This window comes from Hippoglossus stenolepis, chromosome 19 (assembly GCF_022539355.2).
Source record: "Hippoglossus stenolepis isolate QCI-W04-F060 chromosome 19, HSTE1.2, whole genome shotgun sequence".
Taxonomy (NCBI): Eukaryota; Metazoa; Chordata; class Actinopteri; order Pleuronectiformes; family Pleuronectidae; genus Hippoglossus; species Hippoglossus stenolepis.
The window spans coordinates 3,150,173-3,175,802 of NC_061501.1; the positions used below are offsets into that span (position 1 = coordinate 3,150,173).

Genomic DNA, 25,630 nt, shown 5'->3' on the forward strand with positions numbered 1-25,630 from the left:
CAAGGTCTCTATTATCTGACTGCTATTTTTAGTTTGTTCCTGTGATTATGAATCTTCACTGAGTTGGAGGGTGCAGATGAGGACTGGGCGTGTCAAACAGTGTGTGAGGATGAGGGGGAGAGTGAAGGTTGTGATGATGAAACACAGATGGACTGCAGTAGGCTGAGGGGACAGGTGACATCATGTCTAGTAGTCGTTTTTTTTTTTGCAAGTTCACAAGCGCGACCCACAAAATAACCCATAAACCTCTACATGAGTTGGACAGGGCACACTGTTTGAATGAAAGGTATCAACAGCATCTCACGGTTGCTGTGTTAAATCTCAACACACATCAACACAGTCTTGTGCATTGAACACTTTGTAAACAACAATACCTTAGGGATGTTTCTTTAATTTAATAATAGCTCAATTAGTCATGAATGTTTAATGTCATAATAATCTAATAATAATGAAGGCGTGTGATGCAATGCATAGTTTGTTGCCAGCAGGACTACATCAAGTAGTCGCCACTATCAGACAACTGCAGGTAGAGATGGAAACAAATCTTGAACACTTTGTAATGCACTCCATAACGACTATTTCGAAGAAGTATATCTGAATTCTCATTTGCAAATGTACGGTTCAAACTGCATTTTCATTGTGTGGGCTAGCTCATAAAAAGATGTCCAAGAAATTCGAAACATCTCCGCATGTGTCAGTTTCCGAGATTGACCTGCTGTAACAGTAGGTTAAAAACAAGGTTGTGTTCATGTGTGATGATCTCACCTTAATGTTCCCTCCACCAGGTGAATGGCTCAGATTGTCAATGGAGCCCACTTTGGACTGAGCCTTTTCCCTAAAGTTCACCTTCTGGGAGCCGATCTTCACGTCCCCGCCACCTGCAGCACACACGAGTATCATCAGTGTGACGAACACACACACACGCTCACACTTAAAGCAGGACGTGGAAAGCGATGAGGTTTCTACTGTTGTTCTTCATAATCAAGAAAATAAATAGAAACGATTTTCTTACATATCACTGTAAATGTTGTAGCTGGACTTCTGAAACCAGCTATACTGCTATGTTAACTCATATATGGTTACTGTAAGCAGCAGTGATGTTTCCCATTCCCTCAAGGTTTTTAAGACCATGGATGTGTAAGATATTAAATTAAAAAAATTAAAAAAGTCTGATTCAGTAACTTTGAATTCCAATGTGTCAGGGTCACTACAACATTTGAGGTGGGTTGCACACATTTAATAATTACTATACATATGGATCTATCAATCCTCCTGAAACCAATGTGGCCTATTACAACATTTATCATTGATATATTAATGGACACGTCAGTAAAACAACACAATTCAACAGCACAACAAACTGCACCATCCACAATGATCTGAAGCTGTAGCAACATGTCTCTAGAACAGTGTCAGTTGAAAGTAGTGCATTTTATTGAGGTAGGATCTACTGGGTGTCCAGACACACTATAATAACTATTACAGCAGAGTCATAACAACATCTTCCAGCTCACCAGGCTTGTACTTCATGTTGTCCTTGGAGCCGCACTTTGACGTCACCTTACTCAAATCCACCTTCTTGTTGAGTATCTGCACCTGTTAAATGTCACACAAGCTTTTCTTTATCAACAGTGATAACAAACAGGCCGGGTGGAAGGTCATAAGAGATACTATCCTCTTCAGTTTCAGATCACTTTTTTGCACCACAAAGTATGACGGACACTTTCAGGGAAACAAATCTGAGATTTCAAGAATGAACTAGTAATATTATGAGAATTAAGTCGTAATGTTACTAGAATAAAGTTGTAATTTTAAGAGATTAAAATTGTCCTGTACATCTGCATGCTATTCAAAAGGGTTTCGTAGTATTTAAAAAAACAATGAGATTGGTGATCGAGATTTTGGATCCAGAAGGAGCAGAACTCCAGTGAGCATGGGTTCTCCTTTGCTGCTTATTTCATAAACTTTTTTTTCTTTATTCTCAAAATCTCAGAATATTTTCTACTTCAATATGGCCCTAATACTGTAATTTTTGAATATATATATATATACTGTATATTATCAAAGTTCTATTTACACCTTTAATTATCACCATCATAGGACAAGCAGTGATCACAGTATCACCTCCTCCATACTGAGGCAAAAATCAACTGACAAAGACAAACACAAAGAAATCAGATCGTAACTTCACGATCACATTTCTAAGAAAAAAAAAGCTGAGCTTTGGGATTTCAGACAGGGTCCTGGCAAAACACATTCCTCAGGCTCACCATCATTGAAATGAACACTCTCATCAAAATCACATTATAATACCTCATCGATTGGTACACTTGCTGTAAAGATGGCAGGTAAAAAAATGTCAGGCAACATAAGAAGAAGCTGAGGACAGGACAGAAAAGCCAGAAATCCCACATTCGCATCTGTGTGGCGACACCACCGTCGTCTCAGAACAGGGACAGAGCCAATCAGAGGGCAGCGGTGTTTGTTTGCTTGACTGGTGTTTAGTGAGTTAGTGGCAGGGCAGGACAACACAAGAAGAGATAAAGGGAGCAGGGGGCTGTGAAGCAGGTTGTGGGCAAGGGGCTGGTACTTTAGGCTTGCTTGCATGCGGTCCTGTAAAAACCCGAATTCTGTGGCCGTGTGTGGCTTGACTTTGAGGGAATGCCTCGACTCTGCTAAAGGCTGAAAAGCCGGTACCAAGGACTGTTGACCCTTTTTAGGAGCAACAAGGGGATGGAAATACAAGATTTCTTTGATTCTGCCGTTCTTCCCATCTGCTTAACTGAGTCGAATTGTTGGACTAATTAGTCGCTGGTTGTGGGCCAGACAGTACTTACATTCCCTCCACCAGGAACATACTTCATATTGTCCTTGGAGCCCAAGCGTGAGGTGACGTGGCTGAAGTCCAGCTTTTTGGAGACTACCTGAACCTATATGGACACAGCATAGCAGCAAGAGGGAAGAGGAGCAGAGCAGAGGAAGAGGATGATAGGAGAGGACGTGACAGGAGAGGAAAAGAGAGGTGATAAGACAAAAAGAGAAGAAAGGAGGATAAAAAGAAGAGTGTAGAGGAGAAATCACCGTCACAGGTCGAAAAGAAAGGACAGGGGAAGCGAGCAAGGTTCACCTGGACAATATGGCTGCAGATATTTAAACTATTTCATATAACATCGCTATCAACTGCTGGGCTGATAAGATGTCTGACACGATAAATAATAAGAACTGGGAATAATCCAAATATTGTTTTATCCAAATCTGGAGAAAACGAAGACAAGAGCCAGTGAAGGCCTCACAGAATCGATTCTATGAAGCACACACATGCACCACACGTAACACAACATGCAAACATGTGTCCTTGTTGAGGAGAATACAGTGAAGTCTCAGAACATGTGTTTGATGGAGACACAGGACAATGTGTTTAGCACATTTAAACAAACACATGACGGAAACTTTATTTGGGTTATGACATGCAGGTTAGACTCATATTGCTATCAGACAAAACCTTTACGCCCAAGTGAATTGTTCCTAACATGGTGAAAAGAAAAATTCAACATTTTAAAATTCAATAAAACACTGTCTCTCACACAGCCTGCTTTACACAGGACCATCAACCAGCAGGATTCATTACAGCAGGGACAAAAGCATGATCCCTCACCAGGTTCCCACACTGCCTGTTCTATTTGACGGAGGTCGAGCCATGAAGGACTGAACCAGTGTCTCTGCAGCAGTGGGACGATCCACCAACCAGGTACCCTCTCTGACTGACATCACAGTCAAACACTGTTCAACACCTCGCAGGACAACACTATGTTAACAACAATTTGCAAAAAGGATATCCTGTCATAGAAATGTCTGGAATCAAAAGGACTAAAGTACGATGCAGAACATCCTTATCAAACTTTCCAATCAGCCATTTACTGTTAAAGCTGTATTTGTTGCAATTGTAAATGGAGAATCTCTTTGCAGTGACTGCTGTAAAATATCTGGATGGCTCGAGGGTAACAACACCATGAAAGAACACCACAGATATCTATTTTATATGAAGAAGAAGCCATTTCCAGTCACTATTGGTGTTCCACATGGTTCTGTCCTGGGGTCCCTTCTATTTATCATCCATTTACTTCCTCTTGGCCATATCTCCCATAGATTTAACATTCATTTCCATTGCAACGCAGATGACACCCAGCTCTACCTGTCCACCAAACCTAACTCCATCTTCCTGCCTACCCCTTTCTCTGATTGCCTACAGGAAATTAAATCCTGGTTCTCCTGCAATTCTCTCAAACTCAACAGTGATAAAACAGTTTATCCTTATTGGCAACCAATCCACCTTCACAAAATCAGAGAGTTTTTTCTTCACTATTGATAATTCCTTAGTTTCTCCGTCCCCTCAGGTTAAGGGTCTGGGTGACATCCTTGACAGCACACTATCTTTCCAAGCTCAGATCCATAATGTTACTGGGTCCACATACTTCCATGTTACTCCCTTCTTTTTGGTCTCCCTCACAAATTCCTTCATAAACCTCAACAAGTCCAGAACTCCCCCATTAATCACATCACTCCTTTCCTTCACCAGTTTCATTCAGCCGCTCTGCTCCCCGCCTCTGGAACTTCCTCCCACCAGAAATCTGTAACATTGACTCTCTCTCTCTTTCAAATCCCGTCTCAAAATCCCATCCCATCCTATCTTTTTAAACCAGCTTATTCAGTCTGATTGATTTCCATTTGGCCCACCTACATAATGTTTTATTCACTGTTCATTTTATAATTTTTTTTATCTCTGCCTTGTAAGGTGACCTTGAGTGCTGTGAAAGGCACCTACAGTATAAATAAAATGTTTATCAGAGGAACTCTATACATTTCATATGTGAGCCGCACATGGACGCAGCGCAGCTACATGTTGCTACAGCTGAAACCACATCCCCCAAAAAACCATTCAATTCAACCATTAACTTTAAGATGAATCAGTCATGAGAAGAGGTTTCCTCATCATAGTCTGTTCAGTTAGTTTTCAAATTATCTTTCATATGAGACATTATATTCAGTCTGTTGTCATTGCGATTAAACTGTGTTCAAGTTGCCGGCTAGAAAAACCACATCATTCAAAACAATGTAGCAAAATAAAATGTAATTAAAACTCTAAATTTCCCACAGACATAAGTGTTTATGTTTGAGAATACAGTGTGACAGTACATGATACTAAAGGTATTTTTACTACTAAAATCACCTTAAAACAATTATCAAACTGGCTTTTCCCCTTAGTGGTTCAATTTAATAAAATAAAATAAAAATGTGAAAAGCTGTTAAAAGAAAATTTCAAAAATATGTATGAATAATAAAATAAAGTAAAGTAATAAGTGAGAGGGAAGAGGAGGAAGATGTGATGATGGTGGTGGGGATAGAGAGGGGAACTCACTTTGCCCTGGCTGGTGTCTTTGGAGGCAACAGCCCTGATCTGAGAGGCAGATGACACCTGGGGAGACAAGCCCACCCTGGGTCAACAACAACAACAACAACAACAACAACAACACACCGTAACAACACACAAGGAGAGGAGGAGGGGGAGTAATATTATGACCACAAGGCAAAAATGGTTATGGGATTAAGGTTCAGGTTAAGAAAAAGAAGGGTAGAAGCAAAACTAAAAGATGAGATAAGGGAGAAAATTGGGAAGAACAAACGGACATGGAGAGATGAGAGTAGAGAGGATGCAAGAAAGAAAAGAAGAGAAGGTTGCAAATACAGAAGAAGAACTTTAAGGATAATTCCACTAAAACTTGGGTCTGAGGCCATTATTTTCACAGAACTTCTTATAAATGTGAGTGGAGAGGTGTGTAACTGTAGCTATTTCAATCTGTGTTAGCGATATTAGATTGTAAATACATCTCTGAATATGTATTGATATTTGGAAGTGCATTTTACTGATATACATATAGATAGACCCTGTGTGTGAACCTAAAGTTGGGACCCTGCTTTGAACTCAAATAATTCAACAGGATTTGCTCTTATAGTCTTTTTCCAAGATGGAGAACAAGCACACCAATCAAAACGTTGCAGGTGGGATTCACAATGGGGGATGGTATCATCTCTTGTTGTCTGCCCACCAGTTGTTGCTCCCACAAACCTTTTCAGGTAACGTTTCAGGCACAGGCCCTTCTTCAGACTGAACCTATTGAACCTGAACCTTCTGAATGTTACCTGGGAGGTAATTAAAACGTTTGTGCGAGCTTTAACTGGTGTGCGGACTAAACTTGAAATATATAGTATATGTAATATATACATAAATATATGTAACAGTCTAAAAGCTACAAGTATGGATGAGAAATGCAAATGTACAGATTGTTGCAAGTCAACATATAAGAAATAAGTCTTAAATCAATGTATCATGAAAATAAGACCAAAGTTTTATGAATTGGAATTATCCTTAAAGAAATAAGAGAAGACACAGAGAAAGACCAGGGAACTATTCCAAGACACAAGCTTCCTCTGCCATTTTTTTCCCAACTTATGCCTCAAATGTTCCAACAAAGATCCTGTGAGGGTTTAAAGCTTGAGGAATGGGTGAAATGGTAGAAAATGAACATGGACTGAGACGGATTTGCCAAAACAACAGAGCCAAATATTTAAGGAGGTGAGAAGTGTAGCTGTTGATGAGAATGTAGTAACCAGGTTGTGTTTCATGCTCACACACTGAAAAGTCCCAGAGTAACATGTTAGGTCTTACAGTCACAAAGCATGTTAGTTGAATGATAGTCAGAAAGTACAAGCTATTAAAAACATAGAGAGCAGTCTAGAGGACTGACAGCTGCAGGTGACCAGTGGACCTACCTTCCCTCCTCCAGGCTGGTGCTTCATGTTGTCTGTAGAACCGATCTTGGAGCGGACGTTGCGGGTGTCAGCGGCTGGCGCTGTGCCGGGACGAGTCGCAGTCTTAGAGGCGGCGGTAGCTGTGGTAGAGAAAGCGGCCCGGGGGGCGCGGGGCACCGTGGGCTTCTTCTCTGGCACGGTGCTGGAGGATGGTGTGGCCGGTTTGGCTGCAGTAATTCGAGTGCGAGAGGCAGCAGTGGTGGTGGTGGTTGTGGCACCAGCGCTGCGGGTGGTGGTCTTGGGCTTGGTCGAGTCAGCTGAAAGAGAGAAAGCAAGTGTGATTTAGAGTTATATGTGTTTCATAGTGGGAGAAAGCTTACCTGACTCTCTCTACATTAAATACAACTTAACCTGTATATATATATACAGTGTCCAATGCAACACAATGATATGAAAGTAGGAAAGTTGGGACACGGACACTGGTTCATTAAGAAAAAACTCTCTCTCGCTCTCTCTCACACACACAGAAACACAGAAACACACACACACACACACACACACACACAGTAAACCAAGGCCGAACCACAGAGGACCACTGTCTGTTTGACACTGGCTGTCACCCCTGACAGATAAATGGTGTGAGTGCCAGAAAAGACAGTAAACACACAAAAAAAGGAAGTGAAGAAAAACAGTGAATCGGTGAACTGTGAATCAGGAAAGCAAAGCAGACGGAGACAGAGAGGAAAAACATCCGGGCACTGAGGGATCATCGTCTTTCATTCAGACCTATTTTAAAGTTGAACTTTAAGATCTCCCTGACAGCTGCTGTCCTGCTTTTGTAAATCAGAGAGAATATATCACTGAACAAAACGTGTATGTCCATGAGTTTTCTGTACTATTTATAGCTGCTGAAGAAAACAATCATTAATTCATAATGCCACACATTACCAATGGAATATTGGTTTACCTTTCCATAATTAATAGTCAATAATGAATAGAATTACACCGTCCTTATTCTGTAACTTGGTAAAAGAAAATTGGAGTGCAGCAAAAGTCCATGTTTAAATCTCCTCCTGTGTGAGTGAATGCAATTTAGCATCCTTTACTTCAGCACAGAGGCCCAGCAACATTCTCACACATGTAGTGATACGTCTTTCTTTGCTGAAATGCTGAGGCATGCTGAGCCACATGTCCTGCTGTTGATCCTCCCTGAGAGCCTTCAGTACATCTCCTGCTCATATAAGATGTGTTTAATTGAAGGAAACCTCCCGCTTGCCTCCGTGTTTCTAAAGAGTAATTTGACTTGCCACACGAGCCCTTGCAGATTAGACCTCCCCGGGCTGCATCAGCAGGAGCCGCTAACTCCTGTCAACAGCGAGGGGACAGTAATCCATAAACTGCTGCCGTGAAGGTTTTTAACTCTCCAGGCCCTTTCAGCAATAAAGCCTCGCTCTGTACGAGCCAGCCCAGCATTGTGCTGGACGGCCAGTGTGTGTTGCACTGTCACACTCCTGCTGACAGCTGTCATGATGCCAAAATATAAACTAATCTGTTGACAGGAAGAGGGAACCTGGAACTGTGTGGGAAGAGAAAGGGAGGGAACAGTGCGCAGAAAGCAAAAGTACAGGGTCTGACACTAGCAGGAAATAATGGCACTATGGGTTTTTTATATCTTTATTCGAGAGCATGGTCTTTCAGTTTGAGAATATACCCTGTGCTTGCACTCAAGTATACTCTGCCTGTGCTTAGATTTCCTGCTTCAGCTCTTCTCGTCGCACTTACACTGCTTCTGTGCGCATGTGAAAGGTCGGCTCTCTGAGTCTTTCTTCTGCTCTTAGATTTCTTTTTGCAAAAAGTTGTCTGATTCTTTTTTATATATAATAACATTGAAAACCTGAACTTTTAAGAAACACATCAGCTGGGTCTACTATATTTGTAATTATATTAGGTAGTTTCATCTTATGTCAGGTTGCTTTATTAAATCTGGCTACTAGGGACTATTTACAGTATTTTGTCTGTTGCTTAATGAGAACTGTCCCTATCAAATAAATGAACACTCATAAACTGAAATTCTTTTTTTTATTTTCCTAAATTAAAGCAACTGTTCATTGTAGATATTTCTATTACTTTTCTGGGAGTTTTTCTAAATGTACTAAAAACTGAATAAGATGATTGTTACTACAACAACACAAAGCTCAGTACATTTTTGATGGCACAGCCAGATGTACCCACTAAGGGCTCTAGTGACACATCACAACATTACTCAACAGTAACACTGGGTGTCCACGGAAAAATACTCATCCAACGTTTTGTCTTTCACCTGCACCATGTGTTCGATTATCATTTGGCTGATTGTATTTGACCCTTCCTGCAGGTATGTGCTTGTATAGGGGGGGGGAACTACAAACAGATTTAAAGTGTATCTTCTGTTTCTGCTCATAATAACAAGTGAGTGTTGCTCTGATACCTGCAGAAGTCTTCAGAGTGCTGGGCTTCTTCTCTTCTCCTGGTTTGCTGTTTGTCTTCGGAACTAAAACACACACAGTTTATAGCCGTTAGGACATAATGTGTGTGAATAAATGTGAATAAAGCTCAGGGAAATACATTTAAACTCTCAATCATTTGGAATGAATCTACTGTTATTCATCAGAGGAGAAACACCAGCTAATCGATTTAGTAGTAATACACGATGGATTCATGTTGAAGAAAAATGAATTCAGAGACTTCCAGGATAAAGTCATAATATCACGAGATTATGAGACAAAAATGGACATTTGGATCAAACAGTGATTTCCTTCAAGTCTGTGTGTTTCTTTCTTAGGAATAGACAGCTTCTTACACAATGTTTTAAAGTCCTGGTAATGGTGATGAGAAGAAGTATCTTGTTATATGTGAAACTTTTACTAAAACAACTAAACGAGCTGCTGCATATTTCTCATTTTAACACAGGGAACAGGCTGATCTTTTAATATACCCCCTCTGAAAGGAGACAGCATGAATGTTCGACTTTATTCTAATAAATTTTCGACTTTATTCTCATAAAATGTTAACTCTATTCTCATAAAATCACATTATTCCCTTAATAAAACAAATTTTTCACAAACTATCATTTCTGGAACATGGACTTAATACTCCATTATAATGATACAAATCAATCCAAGACAAAAAAAGTTATATGCGTGTGTGTGTGTGTGCACATGTGAGCACGTCTGCCATACCCAGAGGCTTTTTGGCTGCAGTGGTGGGGGTGGTGCGAGTAGTCAGTGACGTGCGCACTGATGTGGTGGTTTTACTGGCTGCTGTGGTAGCCATTCCATTTTTGGTGGCAGCGGTGGGGCCTGTTTGATTTGAGGTGGCAGTGCTCGCCTTTGGCACGAGGGGACGCCTCTCAATGGTCGCCTAAGTAGAGGGAGAAACACAAAAGGCAGATGTTAACAGAGAAAGAGAGGGACAGGAGGACATGATGAAATAAAGGGTAACATTTTTATATATAACAGAAATCAATGAAAAACTGGGCACTTTGTATTATCTGCTGCTCTTAATGTTTGTTGTGAAGTTTTAGGTCAAATATTTTTGCTCCAGTGCTCTTACTATGTAGATCGAGTGCATGATGCTTCATGAGGATCGCACATTTCATTCAGCAGCATATTTCACTCCCATCAGCCCATATGATGATGCCATGCTCCACATACAGCTGAGCCTCCCTGCAACAAGCTGGCTACACTGAGCTGAGTCACACAGCACCCCTGGGCGCTCAGAAGCTAAACAGTGGCTGCTTACTCTGTGGTGGTGTAACACTAAGTTACACACAGAGGGAGAGAGGGCTGACGGGGCTTAAGGCCCAAAGCATGGTGCAGGCCAGTGAATGGATCAAAAGACAATTTTAGCTCAGATGTCCAGTTTTAGAAATCAGTCTTTGAGTTGACACAGATCTTATCATTAGTATTCAAACTGCATCATGAATAATTTTTCGACTGATGACTTCTTTTTGCTAATTTTAACCTTGTTTACACAGACAAGAAACGTAGGAGGAGAGGAACATAAAAAGACGTCCAGCAGGAATAGAAGAACTACAAGTGAGAGCACTGCAGTAATTTCATAAAGGTGAACAATTTACAAATATGTGCTTTATAATATTTCTGAGTATTGCTTTCTAATGAGGCCCCAGAGGTTGTATGGATGTAAAAGCTTCAAGGATTTCTAATGCATGTAGGTTGAAAGGTTTACAGTGAAAGCTCAATCACGAACTTCATCTCATGCACCACACATCCCATTCAAGTTGCTGTTGTGGAGCTTTAATGCCTAATTTAAGAAACATTTAAACCAACGTGGAAAAAGAAAAACTATCAGGACAAATGGTCAAGATAGGATGTTTCACCACATTTTCCTTGATTTCTCAAAGAATAATGTGTGGATGTTGATGAAATAAATCAGCCATGTTTATGGGAATGATGTTCATGAGTGTGTGAAATTTGGTGCATATCCAAATAAAACTCTGGATCTAGTGAATTTAAATGTGGTTTCATTAGGGGACTGGAGGGTCTTGGCAGAGGTATGTGCTCTTTGATTGCCCTTCTAGTTAACTATTAACAAAAGGCAGTAAGAATGTGTAAACCCATTCCACAGGAACCTTGTTTGTAGGCGGTACATGTTTCTGCAGAGCTGATCATTGTCTGTACATATATGACAGTAAACCCAGCTCCTGTTCTGACTCTTTATTACAGTAACTGCACTGTTGTACGTCTCACGTCTGGTAACCTTACCCGGGACAACAGCTTTTGTTTTCTTATATCCGAGCTTGGACTCACTGAATATAAAGCTTGGCAGCCCTGAAGCTGTACTCCTCAGTACTATGAGCCTGTGCATGCTAACACACACACAGAGCAGATGGCCAAATTCTCCAACTAGGAGGAAACCGATTTTTACGAGGGAAAAAAAAGCAACAGAGCTAAACATTTTAGATTTTGAATACCATTACAATAAACTCAGATCCTTTTAATAGTAAGATATTTTTTGACCTGATCCAAAACCATCAGGTGTCTTCTCTTATATAACCAGCTGAGTCAATGTGACCTTATCATTTCTGGTTTACGGTGAGAGGTTAAAACTATTAACAGCACTTAGAGGAGACTTGTATAAACCTGTCACTGTGCTGTTGGGTGTAAATCCTTTGTGCATCCAGGTGCGCTGTTCCATGTAACTGAGCAATCTGCAGCCTCTGACAGACGCTCTGACAGCCGACACTCACCTTGGGTTTGACATCACGTGTGGCGGTGGTTGTGGCTGATGACAAGGGCCGGCTGGCAGGGCCGGTAGAGGGCCGCTTTAGGCCTGCGGTGGCTGTGGATGCTGCCCTTGCTGTGGTTGCTTTTTTGTCTGAGCTGGAGGTGGTGGAGGTGGGTGTGGGGCGCTTAGTAGGGGCTGCGAGCGAACCACTGCTAGCAGCTGCGGAGCTTGGCCGCATTTTGACAGCGGCGCTCGGTTTGGTCAACCCGGCACCAGGCTGTGATGCAGGAACAGGCCATACAGGATGGATGGACAGGCAAAATAAGGAGGGAAAGCAAAGAGGACATGGAAAAATAAAAATAAGGATAATGGAGGATAACGGCAGCAGGCAGGCAGCAGTTCAACCGTAAATAATATAATCAAAAATGACATGCTAAAAATAATAATGAGAATCACTTCTGTTATAAACACAAGAGTGTGCCTTAAATTAGCTCTGTACATAAACATAGGGATAAAACAAATGGGTGGCAGAAGCATTAGCAGCATGCATGATGAACTTTCTGTTACTTAAACTCTTTACTTTAGCAGGATTATGTAAAAACCATTGGAGAGATTACCACGAAACTTGGTGCAAGGATGGGGAATGGGTCAGAGACAAACTCATAAAAATGTGGTGTGGATCCGGATCAGGGGGCGGATCCAGTATTTTTATTTATTATGAAATAGGGCTTGATGAAAAAAGGGGACTGATATTTAGGGATTTACTGAATTTAAATGAGATTTAATAAGGTGACTGTTGGGCCTTGGAGGAGGTATAAACTTTACTGAGTTCCCTAAACGTTTTCTGCTATCTTGCTCCCATCGACTTTCCAAAATAAATGTAAAATACCATAAATACAAGGGCTCTTTATACAAATGCATCCTTGAGGTATGAGAAAAACATACATACTTTAATCTATTTATTATTATAACAAATCCTACCTTGGTCTTCTTGTCTGCACCTGCCAGGTCTTTGTTGGGTGTCGTGCTGCTTCCATTGGCTAGAGGTTTCAATTTCTTGGCCTTCTCTCCTCCGTCTGCCTTTACTGCCTTGTCCTTCTTGTCATCCTTTTTCTCTACAGTCTTGTTTTCGGCCTGTGTTTGGTCCTGCTTCTCTTGCTTTTCGCTCTTCTGCTCTGGTTGTTCTGCCGGCTTGTCGGACGGTTTCTCCGGCTCGCCCTCTTTCTCCATCTTCTGGGCTTTGTCCACATCAGCCTTCTCTTTCTTGGCTTCCTCCACCACTACCGTCGCCTTTGTCTCTCTGTCAGCCTCCTTCTCCAGTTTGTCATAACTAGTATCGAACATGACGGCTGTCGACTGTCGCTCTGGGGTCTTCTCTACCTTGTCGATGTGCTCTTTGTCGTCCTTCATCGCTGTCTTCTCAAGCGTCTCAATATTTTTGTTCTCGGATTTTTCTTCCACTTTAACCTTTTCACTTTTATCAATTTTTTCCACATTCTCCATTTTCTCAGCTTTGTTCTCTACCTTTTCTGCTATCTCTACCTTTTCTGCTATCTCAACCTTTTCTACTTTCTCTATCTTCACAGATTTTTCCGGTGATTCTTCAGCCTTGGTCATTTTATCCTCTTTCTGCTGCATTGACTCCACTTTCTCTGTCTCTTTTTCTTTTCCCTTTTCTGTCTCCTTCTTCACCTCCTCCACCTTTTCTGCCTGCTTGTCAGCTGCCTTCACTTTTTCTTCCTCTGTTACTTTCACCTTTTCGTCCTCCTTCTCAATTTTCACCTCCTTCTCTTTCTCGGTGTCTTTCGGCATTTCCTTCTCCGTTTCTTTATCCACCTTCGCTGGAGTCTCGGTGCTTGCGTATTCAACCTTCACACCCCGTTGGTCAGCTTTGTTCAGAGGTTCAAAGTGGCCCATCTTCTTTACACTATCCTCCAGATTCTCCTCCTTCTTCTCTGACATCTTGTCTGACTTCACTGGAGAGAACATAGAAAATAAAGGTTTTAATTTGAAATCAGGACAATAATAGGTCTCTTATCAAATAACAACACACAAAAGCAGTCTTTTAGTGCCATTACAGCAACATCCAGTTCAATTAATCCAAAACCATGGAACTCATCAATGACTTATAACCATCATGGACTAAATATAATTTCTCTACACACACATAAAATATTGAAACTGAATATTAAATCAGACCAGATCTCTGAAAAAATGAATGTACAAAGCAAAATAATATAGAATATATTCAAGGTAAAGTATATATATATATGTATATTATTGTTATATATCCATTCATCTTCTTCTTCATCATCTTCTTAAAGTGCTTCACACACACACACACACACACACACACACACACACACACACACACACACACACACACACACACACACACACACACACACACACACACACACACACACACACACACACACACACACAGCTCGATAAGCCATCAGGCGCAATTTTCAGTCGAGTATTTCGCTCAAGGACATTGAAGACGGGGAAGCTGGGGATCGAATGACCGGCCTTCTAATTAGTGGACTCCCCACTCTCCCCTCTGAACCACAGCTGCCTCCAAAAGGTGACCTGTGATTCAGATTCTTTTTTTTTTTTACAACAGCCTATTAGCTCTCACACAGATTTCAGCTGCTTCACTTGCCATGTAACTGTATTGTGTAGGAACATAATAGATCCGAGTCAGTATGGGAACACAAACAACAGTAACAAGGTAAACAGAAACAGAGGATCAGATAAGGCGGAGATGATATACGGTGAATCTGCGGTTACTGGGGTCGATCTTTATCTTTCAACCACACACGTACAGAATAATATCGGACAGGAAAGGTTGTTGTCTTCTCCCTCACAGTCTTATGTCCCCTGGCTGCCTCCCCTCTCTGCCCTTGACAGATCATCCCTCTGCTGTACAAAATCTTGTTGTTGTGTTCTCCATCAATTCCTGCAGCCTCTCCCCTTCTTACCGCTCCATCATCTACACCTCCAGAACCCTGAGCTGTTACTTCCACCTGTGTTGTGTTTCTATTATAAGCCTTTTGCTATTTTAATATTTCCTCCTAGATGACCCACATTTAAAAGCACTGCTGGTTTTTTAGATGCAACAGACTGATGCAGCTGAAATTCACCAGCCCTTTATGTCATCCTCTATCTCAGTCATCTCTTCTACCTCTCCCCATCTGTCTGGACCAATCTCTACAGTCTCATGTCATCTGATAAGGCAGACATTGCTGATGATGAAAACGGATGTCTTCCTGGTATGCAGCTCAGGCAATCAAGTGAAGATGCAGTTTGGAGAGAAAGGCAGAAAATAGAGAACTAGGATACAAATACAGCTCTGAAATATCTGTCAAAATAAACTTCACCTGAAACCTTCATCAATGAAAAGAACAATTTGGTTTTGGAAGTATAAATAGTTATGCACTTGCTGACATTTTCCAAAACCAAACTGACATCCCAAGGTGTCTGCAGATGGGATCAATATAATACAGAGCAAATGATATGAATGAAGCCAACTTAGTAAATGTAGGATATTTCACTACTGTTGTTCTGAAGACCATGCTCTGTGAATCAGGGTGACGCTGCTGACCCACTAAACCAAAACATCACGCAATAAAAACAAGCCAAACGAAAACATTTCCCTTCTGTTGAGTCACTGAATGAAAAAATGTGCATCATCTGACCCCGGGAGATGGTAACCTAAAAAACAGGGTGAGCTGCACACAGACGCAGCTACTTGCTCTTGTCAGGCCATGTTCCACGTTAGAGGCCGGATCCTCGGATGTCCACATGTTTAAAATGAATATGACATAATGGATTCTGTTCTGTCTTTAAGGAGACACTGATTCTGTTCTACAGATTTTGGAGGATAGACGCTGCATACCGTGTGTAGCCTTCACAATCCATTGTGTGGTAAAATATGGGTTTGCTTTCAGGTGAAGGAGGAGTATACGGTCAACAAAGACAAGATTTGATCTCTCCCACTTTGTCTCTCTTCTTTTGGAGGATAGTCATGCTTCAATTCTGAAAGCAACGATGCTCTGGGGGCTTTGGGGATGTAAACAGGAAGTATCATGTTGCTGTGATTTCAGTGAGTTATGCTGTGGGCTACAACCTGAGCTCTGTGTTCTGTTTTGACTTATCTGTTTACATAGGGTCACCATTAAAAAGGCTGAATCAGCATTATTGGATGTCTTTGATACTGAGGAACTAAATGATAAAATCACATGATTCTCGTGCAACTTCTGGAGCCCGTATTTTGTAAGATCTCAAAATGAATTTGCTTATTTTTCATTAATCTGCTATCGTCTGATGATGAATTCACCTCTGGGGGAAACATACAATATTTTGGGCCTTCAGCCGAGATCCAGGCCACACTCCATCTTCTGTTTCACACGATTTACTCTCCGACTAGTTTATTTTATCACAGAGGCCAAAAGTCTCTCCACACAATGACAAATCTAACAGTTATCTGCATACGAATGGAAAAAAGCAGAAGCATTTCAGTCAATGTGTTCCGCCTCTTTTACCCTCCCCCCAGGCTGTTTAACCGTGGCAGCCAAAGCCTGCTCAAATGTGATTGGTCAATCTATAAACACAAACCAGTAGCCCTCTGGCCCCAAAACCTCGCCCACAGATTCTGCAAATGTGTATGAAGAATCTATTTATAATGATTCATTTGATGAGATGATGACACCCTCAGGAAGTATTTTAAAGGTGTCATCATGTCTCTGTGTTCAGAAATGACATGAATAAGACATGTATGTATGACAGGAGGGAGATATCTCCTTATGTTGTTTATCACATAAATGGTTAAATCACTGCCCAGTGTACAATAATCAACTTCCTGCAGTTTTGTGGAACAATAACATATTTTTGGTCAAAGCAAGAACGTCTATAAACTGTGAGGGACGTTAGGATACAGTTAGGTTACAGATTTATAACAATTTAAATGACAAAATTATGAATTATTTATGAATATGAATTACGGCTCTGGACCACGCCCACTAATCACGCAGTACAGTCCACACCTTCATGTGTAGATCATAAGGTGAAAAGTTTATGTAAATCGAATTAAAGTTGTAAAACAAGGCTTACTTTCACCCAGGGTGAGGTGCGATTTGATCTTCAGTTCCCATCTGCATGCCGAAGTGTCCTTGGGCAAGATACTGAACCCCTAAATGGCCCCTCGTAGAGGATGAATGCACTAATTGTAAGTCGCTTTGGATAAAAGTGTCAGCTAAATGTAATGATGTACAAGTGTTATTCTTTCAGCGTAACATATTCAGAGTAATCACCTGAACAACTTAACTCAACAGTGCAGTAAATCGAGGAAAAGACCATAATGGCACAAGAGATGAATGACCAACAGCTGATACATTTTCCGCTGTACCTTGCAGAGCTGCAGAAGATGAAAGAAATATTCATCATGTACGATGACTATCAGGAGCCCAGTGACGAAGTGGCGACAACGAAAATGAGAAAAAGGTGGCAGAGGACACTATAATTCATCTAGAGGCAAGTGAGCGGGAATCAGAACTCGGACAGGAGAAAGAGGATCTGCTAAATCTGGAGCTCTTTGAATTGCTGGTACAGGAGAAGAGTTTCAGTGCTGACCTCAATATCCAGCTCTGCCAAACCAAGAAGACTCTGCAGAGTTTACAGACGGACTGGAGAAAACTTCAGGAGAGATACAATGAGGTCAAAGCAAAGCTGATGGTTTTTTTTTGACGGCTTGAATATACTCGAAAACTCACCCACCTTCGCGGGCGCATCAGGCCTAATGAAAATTGACATATTCTGGAGTAATTGGAAATGGTTGTGGCAAAATGGCTCAACAGTGCCCCCTAAAACGAAGCAATTCCATCTGGTTTCATTATTCATGACTCATTTCCCTGAATAATCAAACGAAAAGCAATAGCAATCTCTAACAAGAGACAACTAAAGCAACAAAAAAAACAGGAACAACAGAATCGAGGTGCTACTTGTGTCACTGGTATGTGAACTCTTCACCCGTCCTCGACCTGACTACAGGATGATCCCTGATGACACTGCACTAAAGATTCATTTTAAAGAAAACAAGCCAAGGTTTCATTCTCCCTCACCGTCACTCCTGTGACCTTACTTGTTTCTGGATGGTTCTGGCAGACTAATTGGAAGTCAAAGAAGGGAAAAAACTTCCATCAAACAACTGAGGACGAGGACAACCACAAAGAAAAGACAAAGACAAAGACAAAGAGAGCAGTAGCCTTTGATTCAAGTGCTTGAGAGTCAGTGTGGGAAAGAGTGATTAGCAGGTTGAGAGGTGAGTAGGTGGACAGAGAGATAAAGGAAACACTAAGTAGGCACAGGAGAATTGATAGGGAGTGTTAATATATTCACTTTCTTAAGCTGGGCTCAGACTACAGGAGTTTTAAAATCCTGCCGATTTTTAAATGGGGTTGCATCACATACCTGAGGAATAACATCGCAGAAATTCTCTCATCTCAAACATGCACTCATTACAAGATTTGAAAAAGAATTAGTGACGCACAACCTAACGTCACTGCTCCGATATGATCTCATGAAGAAGACACGTTGCACAGGCACTCGTATTCTAGCCACATATCGCCAAGCCTTTCCTCCAACTCCAAAAAGCTCCTCCAAAGCTTGACTAGTCTCTCTCACTGGTTCAGCTCTGAAGGCACTCTCGAATCATCCCGATTGTGACTCCAAAATAGCATTGTCTCTGATAGTTATCACGGCGGCCCTGATGATTTTGCCGGCAGTCTGGGAGGTTTCAAAATGGCTCTGCAACCCCTCACACTACCAGATAATCTGGGTTAAACATTAGTGCCAACAAATGTTCCAGACCATACTTCTCCTCTGAATCTGGGGGGTGGCGAATCAGCTTTAAAAATCGGCCCCAGAATTACTGCAGTCTGAGCCCAGCTTTTTCTGAACAATATTTTGAATATAAGTTTATTAGCATCTTTAGAAAGTGCTATCATGCCAATAAACTTGTTAGTGAAGGAGAGAGAGACAAGGAGGACAACTCAGGGAGAGGAAAGAAAGGAACAAGACGAGGGGATCGGGGTGTAAAGCTTTGACAAGAAGGCAGTGACATTATCTTACATAATAACACACAGCGACCCAGCACCTGAAACAGTGACAGACATTAGAGCAAACAGAGTGAACACAGCTAGGTGACTGTATATGAGGAAAACAAATACTGACCTAAATAACACGAGTCAACGCTGTGACAAGACAAAGGAGAGGGTGAAAAAAACCTTGGTATTCTACACTGTGAAAAACACACAGAGGCTCCAGAGATCAACTTGATCCTCTAATTAGAGAAGAAATCTGATCCGTGTCACAGCTGTGGAGAGGCTGCTGAAAATGGCTTCATTTAAGCAAACAGCAGGAGGAGGTGACACCCGCCTTACAAAGACAACACACACTCTTTCCTCTTTTCCACAGTGGCCTTCTATCCCTTTGTGCACAGCCCCTTTCCGAAAGTAACGTTTTCTCCATTGAAAATCCTTTAAAAAGGAGAGTTTCACGCCTGAAACCAGGCCGACCAGCTACGTGATGAATCAAGCAAAAAAATATTGGAAAACAGAAAAAGGCAAGGCTACAAATCTGTGTAGCTACTTATCTTAAGAGTGAAAGAACTACACATCCCATAAACCATTGCGGCTGATCCCTTTCTAGCAAATACCAGCTTCTTGAATTGAACCTTGTTGTGATGATTTTCTCGCCCTATATACTTTCGTTTCCTCATCTTTTAAAAAAACGCAGCATGCAACAAAAGGTTAGTCCTCAGTGAAACTATTCTGCCACCAGTTTTTCTTGCCAGCAATGTTATCACATTGTAGAAAGATCGTCAGATACTAATGGCGAAAGCACAAAGAGAACTGTCATTAACAACAAGTGAACCACAGATACAAATGTTTGAATTTGTCCTAAACCATCATTTTCTATTCCTCTTTGTTTCTCAATCTGTCACCTCAGCTTCCTCTCGCCCCGGCTCCTTCAGCCTGTGTTCTCGTGACTACAGCCTTTTGTTCTCATCTTATTCAAACCCCTCTGTTCACCACTCATTCTTTTCCCTTTCTGTCTGTTTCCACCCGATCTTGCTGCTTCAGTTCGTACCAAATACATTCTGACCTGGTGATTTTCTCAGTTCTTTCAGTAGCACATTGAGCTGGCATGACACTCTGTCGAGCACCTAGCTCAGCCAAGGGAGACAGTGTCCTGAAATTCTATAAAGCTGCACAAACACCACACTCATAGAGATCAGTTCCCTAAATATGCCTGTTCATTTTTATAGAGATACATGAATTATTCCCTGGGAAATCAATGAAAATTACCAAAAAACAAAACTCTCAATGTTAACGAAAGTGATAAATTCCTGCTTTGGCCCTTTGGTCCAGATCTGTACTAAAAGTTAATGAGTTCTTTCTTGTATCAAACCCAATCTTGCGCCAAGTTTCAGAATAACTGGTTCAACAGTTCTTATGTAATCAGCTAAAAGATGAAAAACAGACAGAGAAATTGCAATAAAAACAAACCTCCTTTGTGGAGGTAGCAAAGGTGATGCAGAAAGATAAAGCTTCAGAACAATGAGAGGAGGGATGAGCTCAAAATGACTGGGCAATTAAAAAAAAAAAAAAACGATCATTGTCCTCTGAAGAGAAACATGAATTATTAACACAGCTTCTGATTGGAAGCCTCAGTAATGGACAGAGCGTGTGTGCCTTGAGGGGAGATGAAGCATGATATGGAGCATTAGTGAACAAAATATTTTATGAGAACATGCTTAGGCATGATGTCAGTCATTACTCCTGGAGCTCAGCCAAGAGCCGACAATAATTCATTTTCACAATATGACTTTGTGATTCATGTCAAATATCAAATGTGTTTTTGTTAATAAAGCCGTCACCACAAAGAATAATGGGCAGAAGAAGGGGGCTCAAACGTCATGTGAAGGTGATTTAAATGCCCCTGCACACCAAGACAAACTCCCACAGGTGATCATGTAACAGCAGCACCTGGGATTTTCCTGCCATGACATGTTAAAATATCTGCTCTGAAAAGGGACCTTGAAGATCTCTCATGCATTCATATTCCTCTTTTGCGTCCACCTGCATTTTCCAACTGACTTTAACTTCAAATCAGTTTTATTTATACAGCTCCAAAGGAGAAGATACATTATCTCAAGGCACTTTACATTATAATGCATCTTTAAATACATTTGCACTCTAAAATTAGCTTCGCATTAGTTCCAAACATATCTTTATTTAACCATTAGGGGAGTTGGGCTACGATCAATTGTGCTAATGCTTAAATCTCACATAACAAACGTGCTGATGTATGAGCACAGAACACCTCAATTCAGTGTGTTGTTTTTGTTTTTATTAATATTAGTTCAGTGCCCGTCAAGCTGAAATGTCTTTCCATTTTGTCAACAACCGTTCATCCAAAGATAATTCAGCTTGAGAAACAACTAAATAAATACAGATTCCTCAATTTAAATCTGGACTGGATCAATATGTTGTCTATACTCTCCCATATAAATATTGCAGTTCTTTAAGCTTTCTCATTTTTTAAAAAGTACATTTAAAAAGGTGTGTTTGACTGGACAATGTGTTACTTCCCCAGTGCACACCTTAATACAAGAAGACAAAGACAAAACAAATCCAAACACATTTGCAGGCAGTGCTGCATTTCATTCGACAATCATTAGCAAAAGCAAACACATGTCTGTGTCCAAAAGTGATTTACTATAACTGGTGGGAAGATTCCATTCATCCTTGCATGGCGAAAAATTATGAGACAATTATCTGCTCGATTCTCTGAGTGAATGCAGCTGAAAAACTCCCAGAAACCAGGAAATATTACTGGACAAAAAGGATTTAACATGACAGTAGATATACCCACTGGCTCAGGTGTATGTTTAGTGTGGGATCTGCTTTGTGTCTTTGGGTTTAACTTTTTTAAATCCCTTCTTTTCAAATTGGCGAGAACGCTGCTTTATGGAGGATTTAATTTCATTAACACACTGATTTCCCCTTCTTTTCATTGTTCATTCCCTCTTATCTTTATGTCCTCTCCTTCTATCAGGTATAGTTGACCAAATTCTAGGTTTCCTTTTTTCTATCATGAAACATTCATTTCAATCTCTCCCTCATTTTGTTTTTCTCTATTTCTTGTTTTCTCTTCTTACACCACCCAATCCCCTTTCTTAATTTTCTCCATTTCAAATCTGCTTATCATTATTCCCCATACCCCCTCTATAGAGATAGAGAAGACCAAGCTATAGTAGCTATAGTAGACATGCAAGCATTGCCTACATTATACCACTGTATATGGATCCCCAAGCATAATCTTTTCCCCAAAGGAACCATGAAAACAGTTGTATTTTGAGCATTATTCACTGTAGATATAAATAGTTTTCACACAACGACAGCAGCAACATAAATTCTTTCATGACCTCGGCAAGAAAGAAAACAGATGCATAAACATAGCACACAGCCTGTGGCTAGATGACGCTGCCATGCTCCTATTTAGACTTCAGGGGGCAGACAATAAATATCACTGCCCCTTTAACAGTCAGTGACCAGGCTGGCAGCCTCTGCTACACTCGCCTTTGTGATGAAAACAACCACAGTGTGACCAGAGAGGACAAAACAGAGACATATACAGACAACGTAAACAGACAAAGTGTAAGGTTGCTATTATAGATTGCACCATCACACTGGGTCACACTCCCCGGTCAATGACCCCATTTTGGCTCAAAGGCAATCCTCATTCAACGTGACCTGCTTGCCGCCATTTTGGCTCCGTCAGTCCTTACAAGGAATCTAATGAGCATTCAGAGTAACAGAAAGACAGAAAAAAGGGCTAGAAAGAGGGAGAATTGTAGACAAACAAGAAACAAGGCACAACAATAATGAGCAGTGTTGTCCTGACCCTGTATCCATATGTCAGCTGGATAGTCAGCCTGGGTAGTAATTCTCAAAGCTTATTGTGTTGCATCCATGGCTGAAGCACACAACCTTATGCACATGAACAGACACACTGAGTCACAGCTGAAGACAGCCACCTGTGCCCAAAAATGCAAAAACTAAAACAACATAATATAATACACACACACACACACACACACACACACACACACACACACACACACACACACACACACACACACACACACACACACACACACACACACACACACACTGTACAATTAGTCACAAATCTGCGTCTAAAATAGGTCCTGTGTGTTTGAGTCGCACAATGAAACAGATACTACGAACATGGAATGTCAAGTAGCCTGCGGGGGGCTGCTCCGTTGTTGTCGACTTCTCTCAGCTTTTCTTTCTCTCTCTTTCACTCTCTGTCTCTCTTGCCGTCTGACACTCCTCCTTTCATTCTGCCACTACAGCTATTCTCAAGACATCTGCAAACACGTGCCAGAAAATCCAATCCAGTTAGAAACTGACGGTCAAACAATGAATCAGAATCTTCATCAATAGACCGAAACACCCGCAATCTTCCGACATCTACCCTACTTTCATGACTAGACCTCAATACATGGGTAAGGCTGGGTTGCTATTTGAACTATGAGTCCTTAGTATTGTTGACAGAAAAGCCTTCCCTTCTCCATGTGCTTCATTGTAATTAATCCACAGACTGCACAACTACTCAGAAAGCCACAGACGACACTAATTGCTTGCTTGCTGTAGCCCCAACCCTATGACATCCAACACCGTTCTGCAGGTGGTCTGCCACCGCAAAACTAAAACAGCATATTTTCCTCCTTCGTTGCACTTAGATTATTTTCTACAACAGGCCATTTTATTTGAAATTGACAGCGACCACAAAGCAAGGGTCAAACATGTCTGTATATTTACATGTTTACGTTGATAATATTAGCAGCCTGTCAAATGTCTACATAGTGCCGAGAGCCTGCAGCCAGAACAGTCGGAGGTAAGAGGTTAACCAACTAAATTTTCCCGCACTGACATGTTTGGTTCTAAGAAGGACAGTTAAAAAGGGGAGACAGAAATCATCACCTCCACCTACCATCCATTGTGATGAAGGGGTTAGTGCTGGAGGTCAAGCCAAGGTTAGTATATCCACCCACGGTGAAGTCATCATCTATGCCACCTGCCACTGTCAATTTGTTGCCAGCTCCAAAGTCAACATACGCACCAGTGTTAACTTTAGTATCCACTTCCTTTCTGTCCAAATGAGCATCTTTAAACATGTCAGATTTGATACCAGTTTCTCCTTCCATGTTGGCACCTACAGTCTGAGCAGAGCTGGCGTCCATGCCGCTGAACCCCTTGGGGCTGAGGGGCACTGGAAGCACAATACCACCAGGTTCCTTCTCCACCCTGAAGCCCTCCATTGAGGCATCTAATGGTGAGAGAGGGGAACCAGCATTGTCATCCCTCAGTGGTGGGAATGGGGAGAGGCAGAGGCGGGGTTCAGGCGGGGCCTGGCGCAGGTCGATTTGCGTGGCGCCCGCTGCGGAGAGCGTGGGGGGTGGGGTCTGAGGCTGATCTTCTGCAACCGTCAGTGAGCGCTTCATGGAGTGTGGTGATCGACGTGGACCACTCATGGGCGATGGCATCTGGTCTAGCTCTGCTTCATCTCCACTTGGGTATTTATCAGGCAGCTCTAGACTGGTGGGTACCGACAAGTGGGAACATTCAGACATTGCTCTCCGCATGGCCTTTCTCTGCTGCTCAGCCCGTCCCATGAAACAGGGCTCCAACTCCTCCCCTTCTTCTATTTCTTCCTCATCGCTATTGTCCCCTGAAGAACCCTCGCATAACTGTTGAGCGCCTAGAGGTGCCCCGGCTCCAGCGACTTTTATACCCCCCCTCTCCAAATGGTTGTCACTGACAACTCCTATAACACAGTAGTTAGGGGCCACCTGGGGCATAGCAATCTTTGGACTAGATTCAGCAAAACTGGAAGTGTTCCATTGTCCATCTACCGGCGATGCCTTCATCGGTGAGGCACCCATTGAGTGTGGAGCCATTGCATTATTCGGTGATAGCAGCTCCACACATCTGACTGGGGATCCAGGAACCGGTGGCAGAGAGGCCCTGCTGATGCCACTACAAGGCAGGGCAGAGGGTAGCCTACCTGGTGAAGCTGGGGAGGGGAATGGAGAGGAGGATAGCGGACTATCTGGGCTCTCTCCAGCACTGCCCAGAGAGGCATGACCCAGCGAAGTGCTTCCGGAGATGCCCCCAACACTCGCTGGCACCTTCAGCTCTGCGTCCACACCGCCCCTGCTTGGATGTTCGAAGAAGCACAGCTTGTCTTCGTCCGTGAGTCCAGTTTGTGCCAGAGGTCTGTCGCCTACCACCAAGCTCCTCGGGGTGCCCATGTCCATGGCTGAGGGGTGCTGCCAATCCCAGCTCTGATCTGACACAGTGGGTGTCAGGGACGAAACCTTACACAAATCACTGTACTCTGAGAAAGGAGAGCCAGGCTGCTGATCTGAAAGAGAAGACATGCTGTCCCCTCTTTCTATTCTCTTTCTCGCCCTTTCTTTGTTTCACGGTCTGCCTTTGTC

The 25,630-nt window shown here is 42.0% G+C and overlaps 1 protein-coding gene across 11 annotated transcripts in view; it reads right to left on the reverse strand.

The window, feature by feature from the left end:
- Window positions 1-25,630, reverse strand: part of LOC118098393 (microtubule-associated protein 4) — a 97,598-nt gene that overhangs the window by 1,859 nt on the left and 70,109 nt on the right. For 8 of the 11 annotated variants that reach the window (XM_035142145.2, XM_035142153.2, XM_035142152.2 and 5 more), the window contains 9 exons: window positions 13,015-14,009; window positions 12,056-12,310; window positions 10,026-10,206; window positions 9,275-9,337; window positions 6,829-7,124; window positions 5,417-5,473; window positions 2,838-2,930; window positions 1,515-1,596; window positions 766-878 (listed from right to left, as the gene is read on the reverse strand). In XM_035142145.2, coding sequence (XP_034998036.2) covers window positions 766-878; window positions 1,515-1,596; window positions 2,838-2,930; window positions 5,417-5,473; window positions 6,829-7,124; window positions 9,275-9,337; window positions 10,026-10,206; window positions 12,056-12,310; window positions 13,015-14,009 — 2,135 coding nt within the window. The remainder of the gene's footprint in view (window positions 1-765; window positions 879-1,514; window positions 1,597-2,837; window positions 2,931-5,416; window positions 5,474-6,828; window positions 7,125-9,274; window positions 9,338-10,025; window positions 10,207-12,055; window positions 12,311-13,014; window positions 14,010-25,630) is intronic. The other 3 variants (XM_035142151.2, XM_035142148.2, XM_035142150.2) reach the window with 3 other exon arrangements.